At 34.8% G+C, this 16,035-nt stretch overlaps 1 protein-coding gene across 1 annotated transcript in view; it reads left to right on the top strand.

The window, feature by feature from the left end:
- The window catches only part of DOCK2 (dedicator of cytokinesis 2), a 159,987-nt gene that overhangs the window by 41,104 nt on the left and 102,848 nt on the right, over positions 1-16,035 (top strand). Inside the window, 4 exon segments of the mRNA XM_010718884.3 lie at positions 129-199; positions 706-812; positions 12,162-12,304; positions 15,898-15,993. Coding sequence (XP_010717186.2) covers positions 129-199; positions 706-812; positions 12,162-12,304; positions 15,898-15,993 — 417 coding nt within the window.

Here is a 16,035-nt window from a genome sequence, read left to right as displayed (position 1 = left end):
CAGAAGTCTGAATTTGTCACTTTGTTTTATGTGTTTCTGTTTCAGTGCTTTTATTCAGTGCTTTGTATTGTGTTTGCTCTACACACAGATAAACCTACAAAATTAACACAATCTGTATTTTGATTCAGGTTGCTGCCTTGAAGTACATACCATCCGTTCTTCATGATGTTGAAATGGTGTTTGATGCCAAGTTACTGAGGTGAGCTGATTTTGAACCTTTCCTAAATGTATCACATGGTCATGTGTAAACATGGTATACAACGTAATGCTAATTCTTACTTTTCTTACCTGGAATAAATTACTATGAATTGATTTTTTTATTTAATTGGTTTATAATATTGAGGTACAATTCTTAAGAAATAACTCAATGAAATGTCCAAGTGGAATAACTTATCAGTTTGGTTTTTTTTTTTTCTCCTTGAATAAATTCTATTCAAGAGAACCAAATCTCATTTTAGCAGCTTGAAATGATTACCTTTATTTGTCAAAGATGAATTGCCTCCAATACATTAAAAAAACATCTTTATTGCATTGGGAGAAAAAAATAATCTTTCTAACTTCACACTGCTCTAAGTGATCGTGACATGAGAAATAAGTCAAAATCTTAAAAAGAAATAAATGTTTAGAACTATATAGCACTTTGCTCTTACTATTTTTTATTAAACTGTGGCACATGTATTTATGACACTTATCCTTTACATGCAGCCAACTGCTCTATGAGTTTTACACTTGTATTCCGCCAGTGAAACTCCAGAAGCAGAAGGTGCAGTCCATGAAGGAAATAGTGCGCAGCAACCTTTTTAAAAAGCAAGGTAAGTACTGATTGCCTTCAGGGCTTAAAATAAACGAGAGTGAAAATGTTGACTTCTGTTTTGTGTAATTCATGTTTGAAACTTAGTAGAACTAACAATCCCCATGATTTGCCATCAGAATCTTCAGATCTTCAAAAAGAAACTGCTGGGTCCTCTTAAGTCATAGCTGTGACCAGTGGTTAGAGTGAGCTGTTGGCTTTGTGGGAGAAAATCTGGTTTAGTGTTTTCTGTGTGTCTTCAAACAACTTGTTTAGGTAACTGTACTTCAGCTGTCACACATAAATATTTGTAAACTCAAGCAGAAACGTTGCAACAGAATAATGTCCCTGTTAATGTGCCTTTTCAAGGCTGACACTTTTCCCATTTGTAAAAACCTTTCCATCAATATGAAAAATAAATTCGTGGCTCTGGTTTTTAAGTTTAGCTTGAGCATGCCTGGGGTTTTCTGCTCCATGATGGGTCTCTCTTGAACTGATCAAGATTAACGGTAAAGTCAACGTTTGTTTATTCAACTTCTGAAGAAATATTATGTTCTAGGAAGTAACCAGGGGTTTACTATTCCTTTCTTAAATTTTCTTAACTGTTTTTCTAAGCACTTCAAATGACAAGGATAATAAACCTATTCTCTAAGGGAGCGTGAGTTCCAGAACCCTGACCTATGGAGAGGGTTTCGAGTCTTTTATCTCATGGCAATTGTGCAAAGCATCTGTACTGCCAAAGAAGAAGGAACATGGATTTCAGAGAAATTATTTTAGGGGAAAAATATAAAATTCTGGTATATATATCTATTCTTTGAACCCCTCTGTAAGCACTCTAGTGAAGTAGGAATATAAAGTGAAATCCTGTGAAGACAACTGATGATATGTGAGACTTTTACCTAGGGTAGGAAAAATTGTAAGTGCGCTGTCATGTAGCTTAGCAACAGTTCACAGATAGCAATTCTGGAAACTCAACAGTTGCAACAGTGGTAGCAGGTAGTACTGCAATATAGTTACAGAGAAGGATACAGTAAAAATGCTGTGACTTTTATGCTGATACTCTTCTTCTCTTACTGAAGATTGGGACTTTGTTTCTTAATTTGGTTATTTAGTCAACATCTTTACTGACAAACGTGAACGACTACGATCTTGCTGTTGTTAGAAATATGTGACTTCAGTTAATTACTGAAAAACAAAATTTACCAGCAAGAGGGGTGTTCACATCAAGTAATAGTAAATATTGGAGTTGGATACGTGGATTTGAACTGGAGGGTTAAGATTCCCTTTGCGGTACTTGGAGACAGATGAAATTGACAGAAGAGCTGTTCTCTTCCTAATGTAGTCTCTGTAAGTGCATGTGTTTCCAGAAATGGCTGCAGGGTGAAGAGTTATCTGTGTCTTTTTGTTATTTATGTTATGTGGTAATGGGAGATATTTAATTTACCCCAGGGGTAGATGCTATCATGAGTGCATTTACAACATGATAAGACCATATGTAGAAGCATTTATTTTGGAGATGAAACAACATGGTAATTTTTCTTGTAATAGATTTTTGTACACAATTGTTAAAGAACTAGAAGATGGATTCTAATCCAGTATTGAGAACACCATTCTCACAAAGAATTGTTCAGAGAGCGTGCAAATATTATGGATCTGGATCTGAAGGCAGTGTCTGGTTCTCAAAACAGAACATTTATTTTGAGCAAATTCATAGTATGGAGTGTTTGTGACAGAAGTGTAAGCATGCATATAGAGACCACAAAAGTGGTCTTGAATGTATGTGGTAATCTTAACATATCCATGTAGCACTTGAAATATAGAATATTTGAGGTACTATGTGAAATTGGGAGCATTCTGTAAGCTGGTGCTAATTGTCAGAGGACAAGTTCTAGGAGCATCATCCTGCTTGAGAGCCTCCTCCCATTAGGCAGTAGTGTGACACAGGCACAGTATTGCCTAAGGTTGCAGCTGCCATTTGAGTATGGTTTATCTTTTCCTTCATAAATGCTCAATATTTAATACTTTCAAAGCTGGTTATTAACCAAAGTTTTGCCTTAGGTCTAACTTCACAAACTGTATGTTTTTGAAAGGGATATGGAAATATTTTGTTTTAAGCTAACAGTCTGGTGCCAGTGGGCCTTGAGTTTAGGATCCACTGAGTTGCATATATATATATATTTTTTTCTGACTTGATTTGCTAAAATTGAATTTAAACTGGAAATAAACTGGCATCAAGTGCATAACTAAATGGTCATCTGCAGGAGAGAAAAAGGGAAATGGAATGTATGGCATATAGGGGGGGAAGAATTGGGGACAAAAATAGAATTTTGGCTAGACAAAACCAGATGTCCCCCTTAATCAGTGCAGTTGACAATTTATGGTTCTTCTAGGTGAGTCTTTAGTGATTCAGTCATCCTTGCCAATTCTTACAGCTACTTGCTTTGTTTATATCACACTTTTATCGTCAGGCTGCATGCTGCTTGTTTTTTCTCCCTCCAAATCTGCAGTTTGTCCGAAGATATACTTGCCCTTTTTTCTTAAATGTCTTATTTGGTTCTGAAGTGGTACTGTATTGTAAAAGTACCTGTATCTTTTATCTGAGTGTGTAGAAGTATATTTTTTTTTCTCAGCTCGATACTGAAAAATATGTTAACATCTCAGAAATGTGTTTCTCCGGGGAATCCAACCATTCTGCAAACTTTGAGGTTTTTTAATTCAATGGGAGTCCTTCACCCTAGGTGATATTCTAATAGGTCATTTCTGAATTTATTCTGTCTCGAGCAACCACTGTAGAATTATTTATTACTTAATTATTTAAGTAATTGCTTCTATTTGAAAGGAATAGAGATTGGCAGCTCTTTTTTCCTTCTTGTTTTATCCAAGTTAAATTAAAAATGTCCTGTATTTACTTTACCTCGTTTGGATGTATCTATTTGATAGCTATATGAACATCATCTCATTCTAAGCATAGCTTTGGAATTCAGCTTAAGGTCTGTAGAAGATGTTTGGCAACAGTCCCCAGTGTGATGTCATCACATTAGCTGAAAATCAGGTCACTTCAAAAGCACTCATACAGATGATAATGAAGCAGTGCTAATGTCTTGTTGCAAATGAATATTTGTGTGTTTCTTTATATTAGAGATATCAAAATCACTGTGATAAGAATGTTTAAGACTCACAACTTAGGTTGACTTTAAACATAAACATCATACCAGGAAATTTTTGTTTTGAAGTACATACTTTGGGCAGCGCCATTTGTTTTTGCATATGATTAACTAGTATTGTCATACATATTCAAGCAATCTGCAACAGTCCATAAAGAAGCTGTATGTAATGCAATTCAGCTGATTTTGAACAGGTAATAAAGAATTTTAATTTCCAAGAGCTCTTTAGCGGCAGCAGTCAGAACTGAATGTTTGACTTAGCTCTTTATCATCTCAAAACCAACACCTCCTCTCCCTTCAGTTTTTGGTCTTATTCCTTTCCCAAACCCTGTTTGTAGTTTTCTTACTGCCAGCTCCAAATAAGAGGAACCTTCCATTCTGCATGGTCCTCAAAGCAGGAGGCACAGGTTTACTTACCATGTGATAAGGAAGCAACTGAATTTGATGCTTGGCTGTTTTTACACTTTTTCTTGATAATTTGCTGCTAAGTTTTCAGAAGCAAAACCAGTGTTTTCCCAGTTGTTAAGGTTGTCTTTCTTCAACCATTAGTGAGATTCAAAGTAAGTTATCATTATTGTGTGTTTAGGGAGGGATTTCTTTCATGGGTTTAACAAGCCTTTGCTTTAGCTACAGTCTGTTAATGCCTAGTTCTTCATTTTTTTACTGCTTGCAGATAATAGTAATAGATTGCTGCTTGATTTTAAATGCTGCTTGTCTGAAGTCTTGAAATACGTTGCTGGTATATGATACAAAATGTCAACTTCAGATTATGTTGCAAACTGTTAAAAGGGCATGTATTTTCTATTTTGAAGTTTACAGAGTAATAATGAGTAGGAAGTTTTGCTAAAAAGATTTCTAATACTGAGGAACTTTTATAAAAAATGACAAATAGTGCTGTGTTGTACTGCTGATCAGATGATTGGTGCATTTTATTTTTTCCTAGATGAGTAGTTACTGGATTCACTGAATTCTAGTTATAAATTTAATGTACAAAATCTCAATGTGCAATTTTTGCTAATATAAAACACTTAACAGGAAAACTAGTCAGCTAAGACCATAAATATAGCATTTAGTACTTATTTAAGCTATTTACTAGCCTAGCGTCTTTACACTGGTGATTAAAATCTTGCATATCTGCAGAGTAAGTCACTGATTCAAACTTGTTCCAATAATTGAGAGCAAAAGCCTGTGCATTTTTAATATGTAAAGTAATAGCTTGTCTAAATATGATGGTTTAGACTAGATATTAGAAAAAATTCTTTACTGTGAGAGTGGTGAGACACCTGGAACAGATCGCCCAGTGGGGCTGTGGATACCCCCTCCCTGGAGGCATTTCAGGCCAGGCTGGATGGGGCTGTGAGCAACCTGGTCTGGAAGGAGGTGTCCCTGCCTGTAGCAGGGAGTTGGAACTAGGTGATCTTAAAGGTCTCTTCCACCCCAAACCATTTGATGACATGCAAGATCTACATTAAGATGATGTTACCAATATGCAATATATTATTATATAACAATGCTTAGATTATATTGTTTGTAGAGGAGCCTCAGGAAATACCAACCTATGTGTTTAATTATTAGTTTAAAATGAAAGATAATATTCTGAAGAAACTTTGCTAAAACAGAGAAATGAGGTAGATGCCCTTTTAAAAGAAAGCTAAGATGTGCACTGTTATCTTTCTTATCTTAGCATTATCTTGCTAATCAGATAATATTTGCTTTAACTAAAGAATATTAATCAAAAGGTTTTGTATTTCAATATTTTGATTAAGTGAGAGAATAAAACTTCTTGCCATTTTTGTAGAGTTCAAAACCTGGATGTATCCAGACCTCACCATTTCCCTTCTCTGAGGGAGAAGGGGGGACATACCTTTTCACTGTCCTTGATAAAGTCCAATGAGGTGCTCTCCCAAATAGGTTTTATTTTCTGTGAGTCCATTATGTGGAGAAATTGTCATCCCTCTGACTGTGGTTAGCTAACAAAGTCAGTATTGCTCCAATAGTATTACCTAAATATATTATGGTTTTCTTTCTAAAGTTTTTTTTCACCTGATCTGCCTGTAAGTTTCTACTGGCAGAAAATCGATCTTGATGTAACCGCAGGATGTTTTTATTTGTAACTGATATTTTAATACTTGCAGTATGTTGTGGTTTCACATTGTTTGGGTTTAACCTGCAAGTTGTAGAAAGGAAAAGTCCCCAGCATGCTTAATTACCTGCTCTGCAAAATGTGAAAAGACCAATACAAAATGATTTATCTCTGACTGATATTACAGAAGCATGAAAAATATTTCTTTACAGTGCACAGAGAGAGCTAACAAATCCATCTCCATGTGTATTACTTGGTTTAAAAAAGAAATAAAACTCCCCAAACCATCTTTTAGTGGTCTGCACCAAATACAATTCATTCTAAAATTAACCATGTTTACCACAACGTTTGCAGGGTATAGGCAATGTCTAATTCATTACTTGAAGCAGCGATGTGGAAGGTAATTAACAAGAATAGAAGCATATGTAGTGTATCGCAAAATAGGATCCACATGATAATTAGCAATATCATTAACTAAAGTTCACGTTTATCTAGAAGTAGTGTTCTTCTGTGAATATGGAATATACTTAACTAAATTGCCAATTACAGTGAAGTATATTAATTTGTATGTTTCAGATTATCCTTTTTTCCTCAAGGCTTTAGCACTTAATCTTTTTCCATGTAGTTCATTAGAATTCTAGTTAAGTTCATTTACTTCTACTCTCAGTGGTGTTGTCTATAGATCTTAAATTTAATTAGATTTCATATACTGGTATTTCTCTTCCTTTATCCATTGACATTCATAATGTTTCCTAAGGAAGTAGAATTGGGAAAACAGTGAAATATGTTTTCAAAAACTAAAAAAAAAGAATCTGTGAAATTTGGTTCTATTAAATTACATATGAGCCTGAAGTTGGAAGCCTTGAGATTAAGGTGAATGCACTGGTATTTAATTCTAGGCTTTCAAAACTTTTCTCTCTAGTTGGTCATAAAACTGAGTGCTTTTGTCAGGTAGGATACATGGTCCTATGACACGATAGGATGAATGTTACCATAATCTCTCTTCCCTCAAAACGCCTGTTTCTGAGAGTCACCATTTTTAGATGTAGTTGTTTACAAATTGCTTGCATTTTTTGATAATGTTACTTCTTATGAGCTTATAATATTTGGAAATAGATTTTTTTTTCTAAGCTAATCATGTAGTATTCACTGACATTTTGTTGAAGTTTGTAAATCAGCCTTGGAGAGTTGCTTTTTTATTGGTGTGAAATCGATATGGAGTGCTTAGAAGAATAATACAATGTGTCTGTATTCACACTGCTGCTTTTGTCTTTGTATTCTCTAGAGGTCCACTCCTGATTAAGAGTTTATTCTGTAGCAAAATACCATGAGATCTACTCCAAAGAATATAAACTCTAAGTAGGTCACACAGATGGTCACCAGCAGGGCTGGGAATAGAGCCTCTGTCTCTTAGCCCAAAATCCAGAGCCTCTGATCACTAGCTGTAGACACAGCTACTGCATGTTCAGCATATGCAAACGACTTGCTGATTTCTGGAAGAGCAGCAGCTAGAGACATATGTTATCTGTAGTGGTTAATCTGCCAAATGCCAGAAGGAATGCTGAAATGATAGTAGTTGTTTTTCTAATGGAAGAGTCTTTCTACTGTACACTTTGTTTAAACAAAATGTGTATTTGCATATGTCAACAGCTAGATAGGTTTCCTAATATTAATGTGAATATTACAAATTTTGGTGTTGGAATGTTCTGATGCTTTCATTTTACTGCTCGAAAAGTATCAGTGTTAAATGCTGATGTTAAATGCAGTGTTAATTGGTGATCTAGAAAAGATTTAAGTCAGATCTGAGATTTATTTTTTAATAAATAATGCACATTAAAGAAAAGTAGAACTAATAATAGTAATTTGACTTAAACATCTTTCTGTTTTATTATTGCCAGAGTTTGAGTTATTAATAAAAATTTAAACTATTTTCACAACAACTTATATTCCTATTGATATGAGTACTTAAGCAGAACTTCTGTTTTTCATTTTCTGTGGCTGTTTTCCTGCACTGTTTGGCACAAACTTCCAACGTTTTAAAATGCATAATTGTAGGAGTTTGATAATGCACCTCACTCTCCTATTTTTAGCTACTGGGAAAAACCTGAAAACATTCACTTTTCATAAACCCCTTAAAAATGGCTCTGTAGTGAAACAAAGCATTTCCAGTAGATCCATTTTTATGCTGATTACTCTAGTTTTAAAAAAAGTTCTTTTAAGAAATACTTCTGTGTTTTTTTCCTTTCTTCGTTTTGTTAATATTCAGTAGTAGTTTTAGTGTTATGTTACCCTTAAAGCATCACTTTTCAAATACTGTATTCACTTCTTCCCAGTTTTATTCCTGAAGTAGCTTGATGTGGACAAGGAAGGCATATGTGAACCTACAGGCATTTGTTCTCATGCATTTGTGGTGACACACCAGGATTAAAGCCTTTAACTTCTTCCGTTTATTGAGGAATATGTAATGCGCTGGACATTTCCTTAAGTATTTGTTACTTGTAACCTTCTCCTAGTCTTGACCTCCTTTAATAGGTTTTTAAGAATAAAAACTATACTTATGAAATCTATGTCATATGGAGGGAAATCCAAATCTAGCTAGGTGAACTAGTTTTAACAGTTAACTTACAAATTTACATTTTAAAATACTGTATTTTTTTTTTTTCTAACTCCTTTAAGTGGAATACAGAGAAGAAAGATATATAACAGAAGTCAGCACAAAGCTACTGCTTATTTTAGCAAAATTTGGTGTATCAATAAAACAAAATGTTAGAATTCGTAAATATTCCACTGTTCAAACAGAAAGCAAACTTTTAAATCTGCCAGGGAGGACATGCTGACAAGCATTTGTGTCAGGCTGGCAGACTGCAGTGACTGCAAACTGGAAAAGACACTGAGAGCTCAGAATGTTGTTTTGGCTACAGCAATAGTAGTGTTAGTTGCTGCTCTGGCTGCCTTCCAGTAAGTGATATTACTCAGCTCCTTCAAGAAAGTTGAAGATATCCCTTGAAGTGGGGAAGTGGTTGCATTCCACTGTATTTATGCTTGGAGTTGATGGTGTGCTGTGACCATTAAGACTGTATCTATTCTGCCATCTAACCTTTCTTGCTGACATTTGTTTTGAATGACCAGCTTGATATGATACAGTGATATGTGCTGATTTCATAAGATCCACCACCGTATTTCTTCCTGTGTAAGTTTTTGAATTACAGACACACAAAGGCTTTGTCACTTAGAGTGCTGTCAGTCTGTAGGTGACCCTACAGCACCTCTCTGCTCTTTGGCTCTTCTGTGAAATTTGGATTTGCCTGTGAAAAAGATATATAGAATTTTAACTTCATCCCTCTTTTAACAAAGATTTAGATGTCAAATAATGGAGAGGGAAGACTGCTAGTAGAAAGATGCATGCAGTTATGAACAGATGTGCTTTGTGAAGAAGCATGGCACCAAAACTGTGTACTGACTGCCATCAGAAGTCTCTCTTTGTTGAAAGGATGTTGTTCACTGATTTTATTTTTAAGGCTTTGCTCTAAATCTATATTCAGATGACATCTATGTCCTCACTAATTTGGCATGCCAGTGTAAGTGGGCATGAAACAATCCTAACAGATGGCTGGGACTGTAGTCTTGCCAGGTAATCAAGAGTAGTGTTTCCTAAGGGAGACAAAAGTGGTGTTAAATTTTTATTACCATTTTGGCTGCACATACGAGGCAGTCAGGAATGAAGCACATCTGTGGTTTTTGCTGAAGGAGACCCAAATGTCTTTTCTAATGACATTATTGCATTAATGACCTGAAATTTGAATTTCACTTACCTGACACAGGAGAAATAATTAAATATGAAGAATATGATGAAAGAGGAGTTTCAAAATTACATGCAGCTATACTTAATCTTTTACCTGAATGAACCTTATTCATTAAGCTCTTACCAGGGAACTTCCCTCTGAGAAGTGTGCTGGAATTTGGGGCTAATCTGTATGTAGAACATTATTCTGGGAGATGCTGATGAAATAAATGCAAGAGGTTCACACTGTATGGTGATGTATCGTGTTCACATACAGTTTGAGGCAACATATGTTTTATTCTGGTTTCTAAAAAGTAGAAGGCAGTAAAATGTTAAGCAGTTCTTGTTTTTGTTTCTTTTTCACAGATTTTAATGTTAAGAAAGAGTATGTCTGTTTTTTGCTGGCAGTCCATCCCATTACCTCATTTGTCAAGCAGAAAAAAAGCTAGCATTTAAAACTGCCATCCTTCCTGCCATCTCCTTACCATCTGTGTTGAGTTGTCTTTAAAGGCTGTTGCAGTTGGGTGGAAATCATAAAATCATAGGATGGCTTGTATTGAAAAGGGACCTCAAGGATCATCAAATTCCAACCCCCCTGCCACAGGCGGGGTTGCCAACCACTAAATTAGGGGACCCCATCCAACCTGCACTTGAACACCTTCACCTGTGGGGCATCCACAGCCTCACCAGGCAACTTGTGCCTGCTCCTCACCTCCCCCTCAGTGGAAATCTTCCCCCTGAAACACAAGTTGCATAAATTCTCTGTGTTACTCCCTGAACAGGAAATACAGTGTTCTGTGTTACTCTTGGGTTTGTACTGTACTCACCAAATTAAATGTCTCTTGTAGCTTGGAAGAACTGTTATTGGAATATGAGATCCATTGCTTTTTATTCATGTCGTGCCATTATCAATAGTAGAGAAGTAGTTTCTTAGGAAAGAAATGAATCTGCCCCTAAGACACAATTAAATCCTGCTGGCTTATATGGCTAGGAGCTGTTAATTGAAATAAAAATAATCTGCAATGATAATCTCTCTTGTTTCATCTACAAAACTCAGGAATTAAAAATCTTCCAATTTTTTTTCACCCTTTAATTTCTTTCCCTGTTCCCCTCTTGTTACTGACACTCTCATAATGAGGATTCTGTGTCCCTGGCTTGATTCTAAATCTCACTGTATATACTGCTGTGGCTCACACTGTGTTTGTCAGTGTATTACAATACTGAATATCTGGGTGTGGATTTTTAAAATAATTCTTAAATGAATGTTCTTGCTTATAGAAATAGAGAAATTTTCTAGTTATGTGGTTTTGATAGAAAATAGTAACCAATTGATGGTGTATATTTTTCCATAATGCTTACAACAAGTAGACTGTTTTAAGCAATAAGGTTTCAATCAAGTTATGGGAGTAAGAACCTTAGCTGTCTAGCAGTCACTAGATTGTTTTCTTAATTGAATATGTTGCTGGAAATGCCTTTTATTCTGAAGTGGAAACTTTCAGTCTGCATTTAGCTCTGCTTTTCTCTCAGTTTTTTTTTTTCTTTCATAAATATATGAAGTTTTAGAAGTATTTGCTCAGAATTATTCATGCTGTCACCTTGTATTCTTTAATTGCATAATGTACAAATAAAGTGCTACTTAAATCACTTCACAGTATGTCCATACATTTCAAAAAAAAAAAAAAAATTTACCTTTTGTTCCTTGATAGTCAGTGCCTTCTCTGAAGTTATTTAAAATTTGTGCATTTTGTCCCCTTAGCATTTCAATAAGGATCTCTATCTCAATATATGTAAGACTACAGTGTAATTAGTTTGTCATCTTCCTTACATTTAATCAAGAACACATGTATGCATAGTTCTTGCTCTTTGTAGGCATTAAAATCCTTTCATAAGAATCTTTTTGCTATCTGCGTTTTTATGTGTTCTTAGAAGTCATGCTTCAAAACGATGCATACAGAATAATTGTTATTTTGCATCTTATTTTCTGACATGATAATTTTAAAATTATTTTTATTCATTAAAGTCATGTCACTACTTAAAAATAGAGTATTTCTAGTCCCTTTGTGTAGAAATTGAATCATTTGTCATTAGTTGTTTGGGACTACTTAAGCAGTGTTCAGTATTCAGTGATGCAATTTATATTGATCAAAATTTTGTTTTTTATGTAAGAAATATTGGTAACTAGGAAAAATATCACACAAGTTTAAGAGTAACCCTGAGACACTGTTCCACATTGCAATTGGTTGTTAAAGGTATTTGCTTCATTGTTTGGAGGAAGATCTATTTGCAAGCAGTATTTGATTTATATTTGCTCTTAAGACTACTTTTTTTTTTTCTTTCTTTCAGAATGCAGGGACATCCTGCTTCCTGTCATTACTAAAGAACTGAAGGAATTACTGGAACAGAAAGATGATCAGCAGGTCCAAGAGAAGAAGTACTGTGTTGAATTACTCAATAGCATCCTGGAGGTTCTGAGCTGTCAAGACTCTGTAAGTATTGATGATGATGTAGGTGGCTCACATCTGCAGTAAGGATGAGCTGATCAAGTGGTAAATTATTGATGCAGATGAATCTAATTTAAATTTTTAATACAAGCTAGTGTCAAATTGAACTATTTTCCTATTTTTCACAAACTTCATTTAGAGCAGTTGATGTATTAAAGGTGAAATGCTGACATCTACGCTGTCTCTTTTCTTTCCGAATTTTATATTCCTTAGGTAGCCAGCAGTTGTAAATCACCATAGTATGATTAGAAGCAGAGGTAGCATTGATTTTATCCTAGCAGAGCTTCTGTCTAGTTTGGGCTGGTAAAGTTCCATGGTGTAACTACTGAAATGGAGTGTTCTTATAGGTACTTGGAATAATTTTCAAATTTCATGTTGTTTCCTTTTATAAAAAATCTTGTTGTTCCTCAAGAGAAATGTTTTTCAGTGCACAAATATTGCAACTTTTGCTTTCTGCTTTCAGCAGTGTGTGTATAGAACATTACTCTTTACTCTACTTCATTTTGAGACTGTAATTTTTCACTTCGGCTCCTGTAATTTGGAGCACTGTAGAAATTGTGGTTTGAGTGATTGCTTTCCTTATTTGAGAGAATATCTAGTTGACTTTTCAGTCCTTCATCCTTTAATGAGTAGAAAGTTATTCAATAAAGTTTCACGATCAGTTGAGGAGCTTTTCTGAGAAGAGCTCATAATGGCATTAGCCAAATTGTAGTTCCTCCCACGAACAGATGCTTATTTTATTCTGGGCTTTGTATTTCTTCAAACTTTGAAGGCTCTGGATAAAGGCAAGTTCATTTTATTCCAGCTTTTGCTATGGGTCATTGCATACTTTTTCTAATAATGAAATCATTGCAGTGTGGTGTGTGACTTCTTAATTTTTTTTGTGAGTTACAACTGAAAAGTCCTGTCTGTTTGCACAGGCCATCTCCCTGGTGATCCTTTAATGTATATGATGAGCTATAGATTAATACTTGCTGCATGTGCACGACATACATTATTTTCAATCTTGCGGTTACTGTTCATTGTCAAAGCTGCTCCTGGAAGTTTGGGTCCGTAGCTCATGTTTCCATGAGTGAACAAGAATTGCTGCATGCAGAACAATTTGAAGAAATCAAAGTCTTGCTGCTTGGTATGCATATATGTGGTTCAGTGCAGCCTGAAGGCTGTTGTGTAGCTTGTATATTGTTTAGAGTAGGAATTCCAAGAGTAGGAATTGAGATATCCTGAATGATGTAGAAATGTGATGGACTGTTTTAATGCATGTGCTAACGTGTCCCTGCAAATTCAAAGACTTAGTGGAAAATAATCTTTAAATACTTGAGCATATGTTTTTCCTTTTCCCAGGAAAGGTATGTTATGCACTATTTGTGAACTCGGAATAGAATTCATCTTTAATGATGGAGTTATGGTTAATTTTGAAACCATGATATAATAGTCTGAACTGTAATTAAGGTACAGCATATACCAAAACATGGAAAAAAAGAGATCATGGATTATAAGATCCTTTGTCTTTGGGTTGAAGCAAAAAAAAAAAACAAAACAATAAAAGTGAGCTAGTAAACAAGTGAATTCCCTGTGACAAAGGGAAGTGTGAAAGTGTGCAAAGTGCTGCTACATATTTGACAGTTCGGGGCTGTTTATTCTTTTGTGTATGTTCAGGGTACTCTAAATACATTTAGAAATGTAAGAAATGTTATTTCTTACTTCCAGATTTCAACTCTGCTGAACTGAATTAAAAATATCTTTAAGCAGTTCTTGTCTTGATGTTGCTCTGCCAGTTTTCTAGTTTCCATATGCAGTTAATAACAAAAAGCATAACTGGTTCTATATCCTGCTCTGGTTTACATAGACTGAAGTGTTTATGTAACCATTTCATGAGATTCTCAAAAAAAAAAAATCTAGTAACTTGAAGGTAACTTTTTTTTTTTTCCAAATGACAAAGAAAATTTCTATTTGTAGTAAAGTGTGTGGTTAAGATGGAACTATACAATAGGCTGTTAGACATGGCCTTGTGATACTGTACAGCGTTAATGTTTCAACAAATGTACTGTGTTTATTGTTCAAGGAAAAAAAATAATGTGCCTTCTAAAAAGTAAAGTAAGTTACAATTGAGGCTAGGAGCAAACAGTGACAAAAGGCATGGATACATCATGAATATAGCAGGAAAATATCTCACGTGATTTCTAGTAGTTTCTACATACCTTGTATGTTTTTCTTGAGGCATGAAAAATTAAACTGAACTTATTTTTATACAGGATAAACATGTCAAGCAATTAAGCAAGATTGAAATTTGATAAAACTGTTGGTACAGTTCTTGGAAATATGGCATGTACTCAAGCCCTAGTAATTTAATGAAAGCTACTAAATTGGGTTGGAAAATTAGTTTAGAGGTCTCCAGGAAATGAGATTGAGAGTATACTTAAGAATTCCATGAAAGAAAGCATTTTAGAAAAATGCTTAACAATTCCATGTAGAAATGAAGAAATAATAATGATTTTAAAAGCAGATCCAGTAGAAACTGTAGAGTTGCTTAAAGGGTTGCTCATTAGTACATCCAAGCATCTCTGTATTGTCTTGACGTCTTCAAGCAATTATAATACTTAATTCATTCTAAAGGTATTTAAATTTAAAGCTGTATTTTTTTCACGAAAGGATGACTGTGATTTAAGTGAGACATTTTACAACTCTGCACTTTTTTTATACTGGAAGTATCATAAGATAATACGATTAAAGAAAACATTGCAAAAGAGGCCAAATAATAGAATATTTATTGCAGCACAGTAAGTAACAGTTCCAACTGACTTGCCAGTTTTGATCTCTACATTTGATAGCTGCAGGAATAGGGTTCTAACCAAGAAACTATTTAAGTGTTGTAGTTGTCACAAGGTAATCTTTTCTGGGTGAAAAGAAAGTATTCTTTGCAAATGATATGCTCTGAGCTGTAGTGTTAGAACACTGTCTGAAGGTAAACACCATTTTTAGTTTGTGAAGTTTTTTGCCCTGGCAGAATAGGTAGGCAAAGCTACCTGTCACTTGATTCAAGTCGGTGAATGGTTGGTAAAACAAGGTACGGACCTGTAGTGGGTCTCTATGTAGTCCCAGCCCAATTGACCAGTACTTAGGCAATGGAGACCTCTTTTTGTGTCTTCATAAAGCAGTAAAGTGAAATGAACTTTTTCCATTAGTAATTATATACTTTGTGAGTGCAAGCTGAGATTATTCTTGAGGTCTAAACAGTACTGAGGGCCACTGACAGATGTGAAGAGTGTCACAGTTCACTTCAATCACCTGTTGCCAGGGCTTTGCTATTAAGCTATAGACAACTCATTGGGAAAACACACAGGTTCCTTGATGAGAGATGGAAAGTGACAATTTCAAACCAAGTAGGGTTTGTAATGGATAGGGCTAAAACTGAATTGCACCATTTGAAATAAATATTCCACTGACATTACTGGAACAAGAAGTTAGTATTATTCCTTCCACGGTGTAGTTAAATAACTGTCAATATGGAAATAATTGGTCTCATGTTTTACAAGACATATGAGTTTAACTGGAAAACTACTTTTTGTTGTTTTCAGGCATCAACTTATCACCATATTCAAGAAATAATGGTACAGTTATTACGCACAGTGAACAAAACTGTTATTACAATGAGACGAGATGATTCCTTAATTGTGAGTAATATTTTAATGTTTTTTTTAATATTTTCAAGATTA

Source organism: Meleagris gallopavo, chromosome 15, assembly GCF_000146605.3.
Source record: "Meleagris gallopavo isolate NT-WF06-2002-E0010 breed Aviagen turkey brand Nicholas breeding stock chromosome 15, Turkey_5.1, whole genome shotgun sequence".
Taxonomy (NCBI): Eukaryota; Metazoa; Chordata; class Aves; order Galliformes; family Phasianidae; genus Meleagris; species Meleagris gallopavo.
The sequence above is the reverse complement of the archived record's forward strand: the minus strand, read 5'-3'. Positions and strand labels throughout refer to the sequence as shown.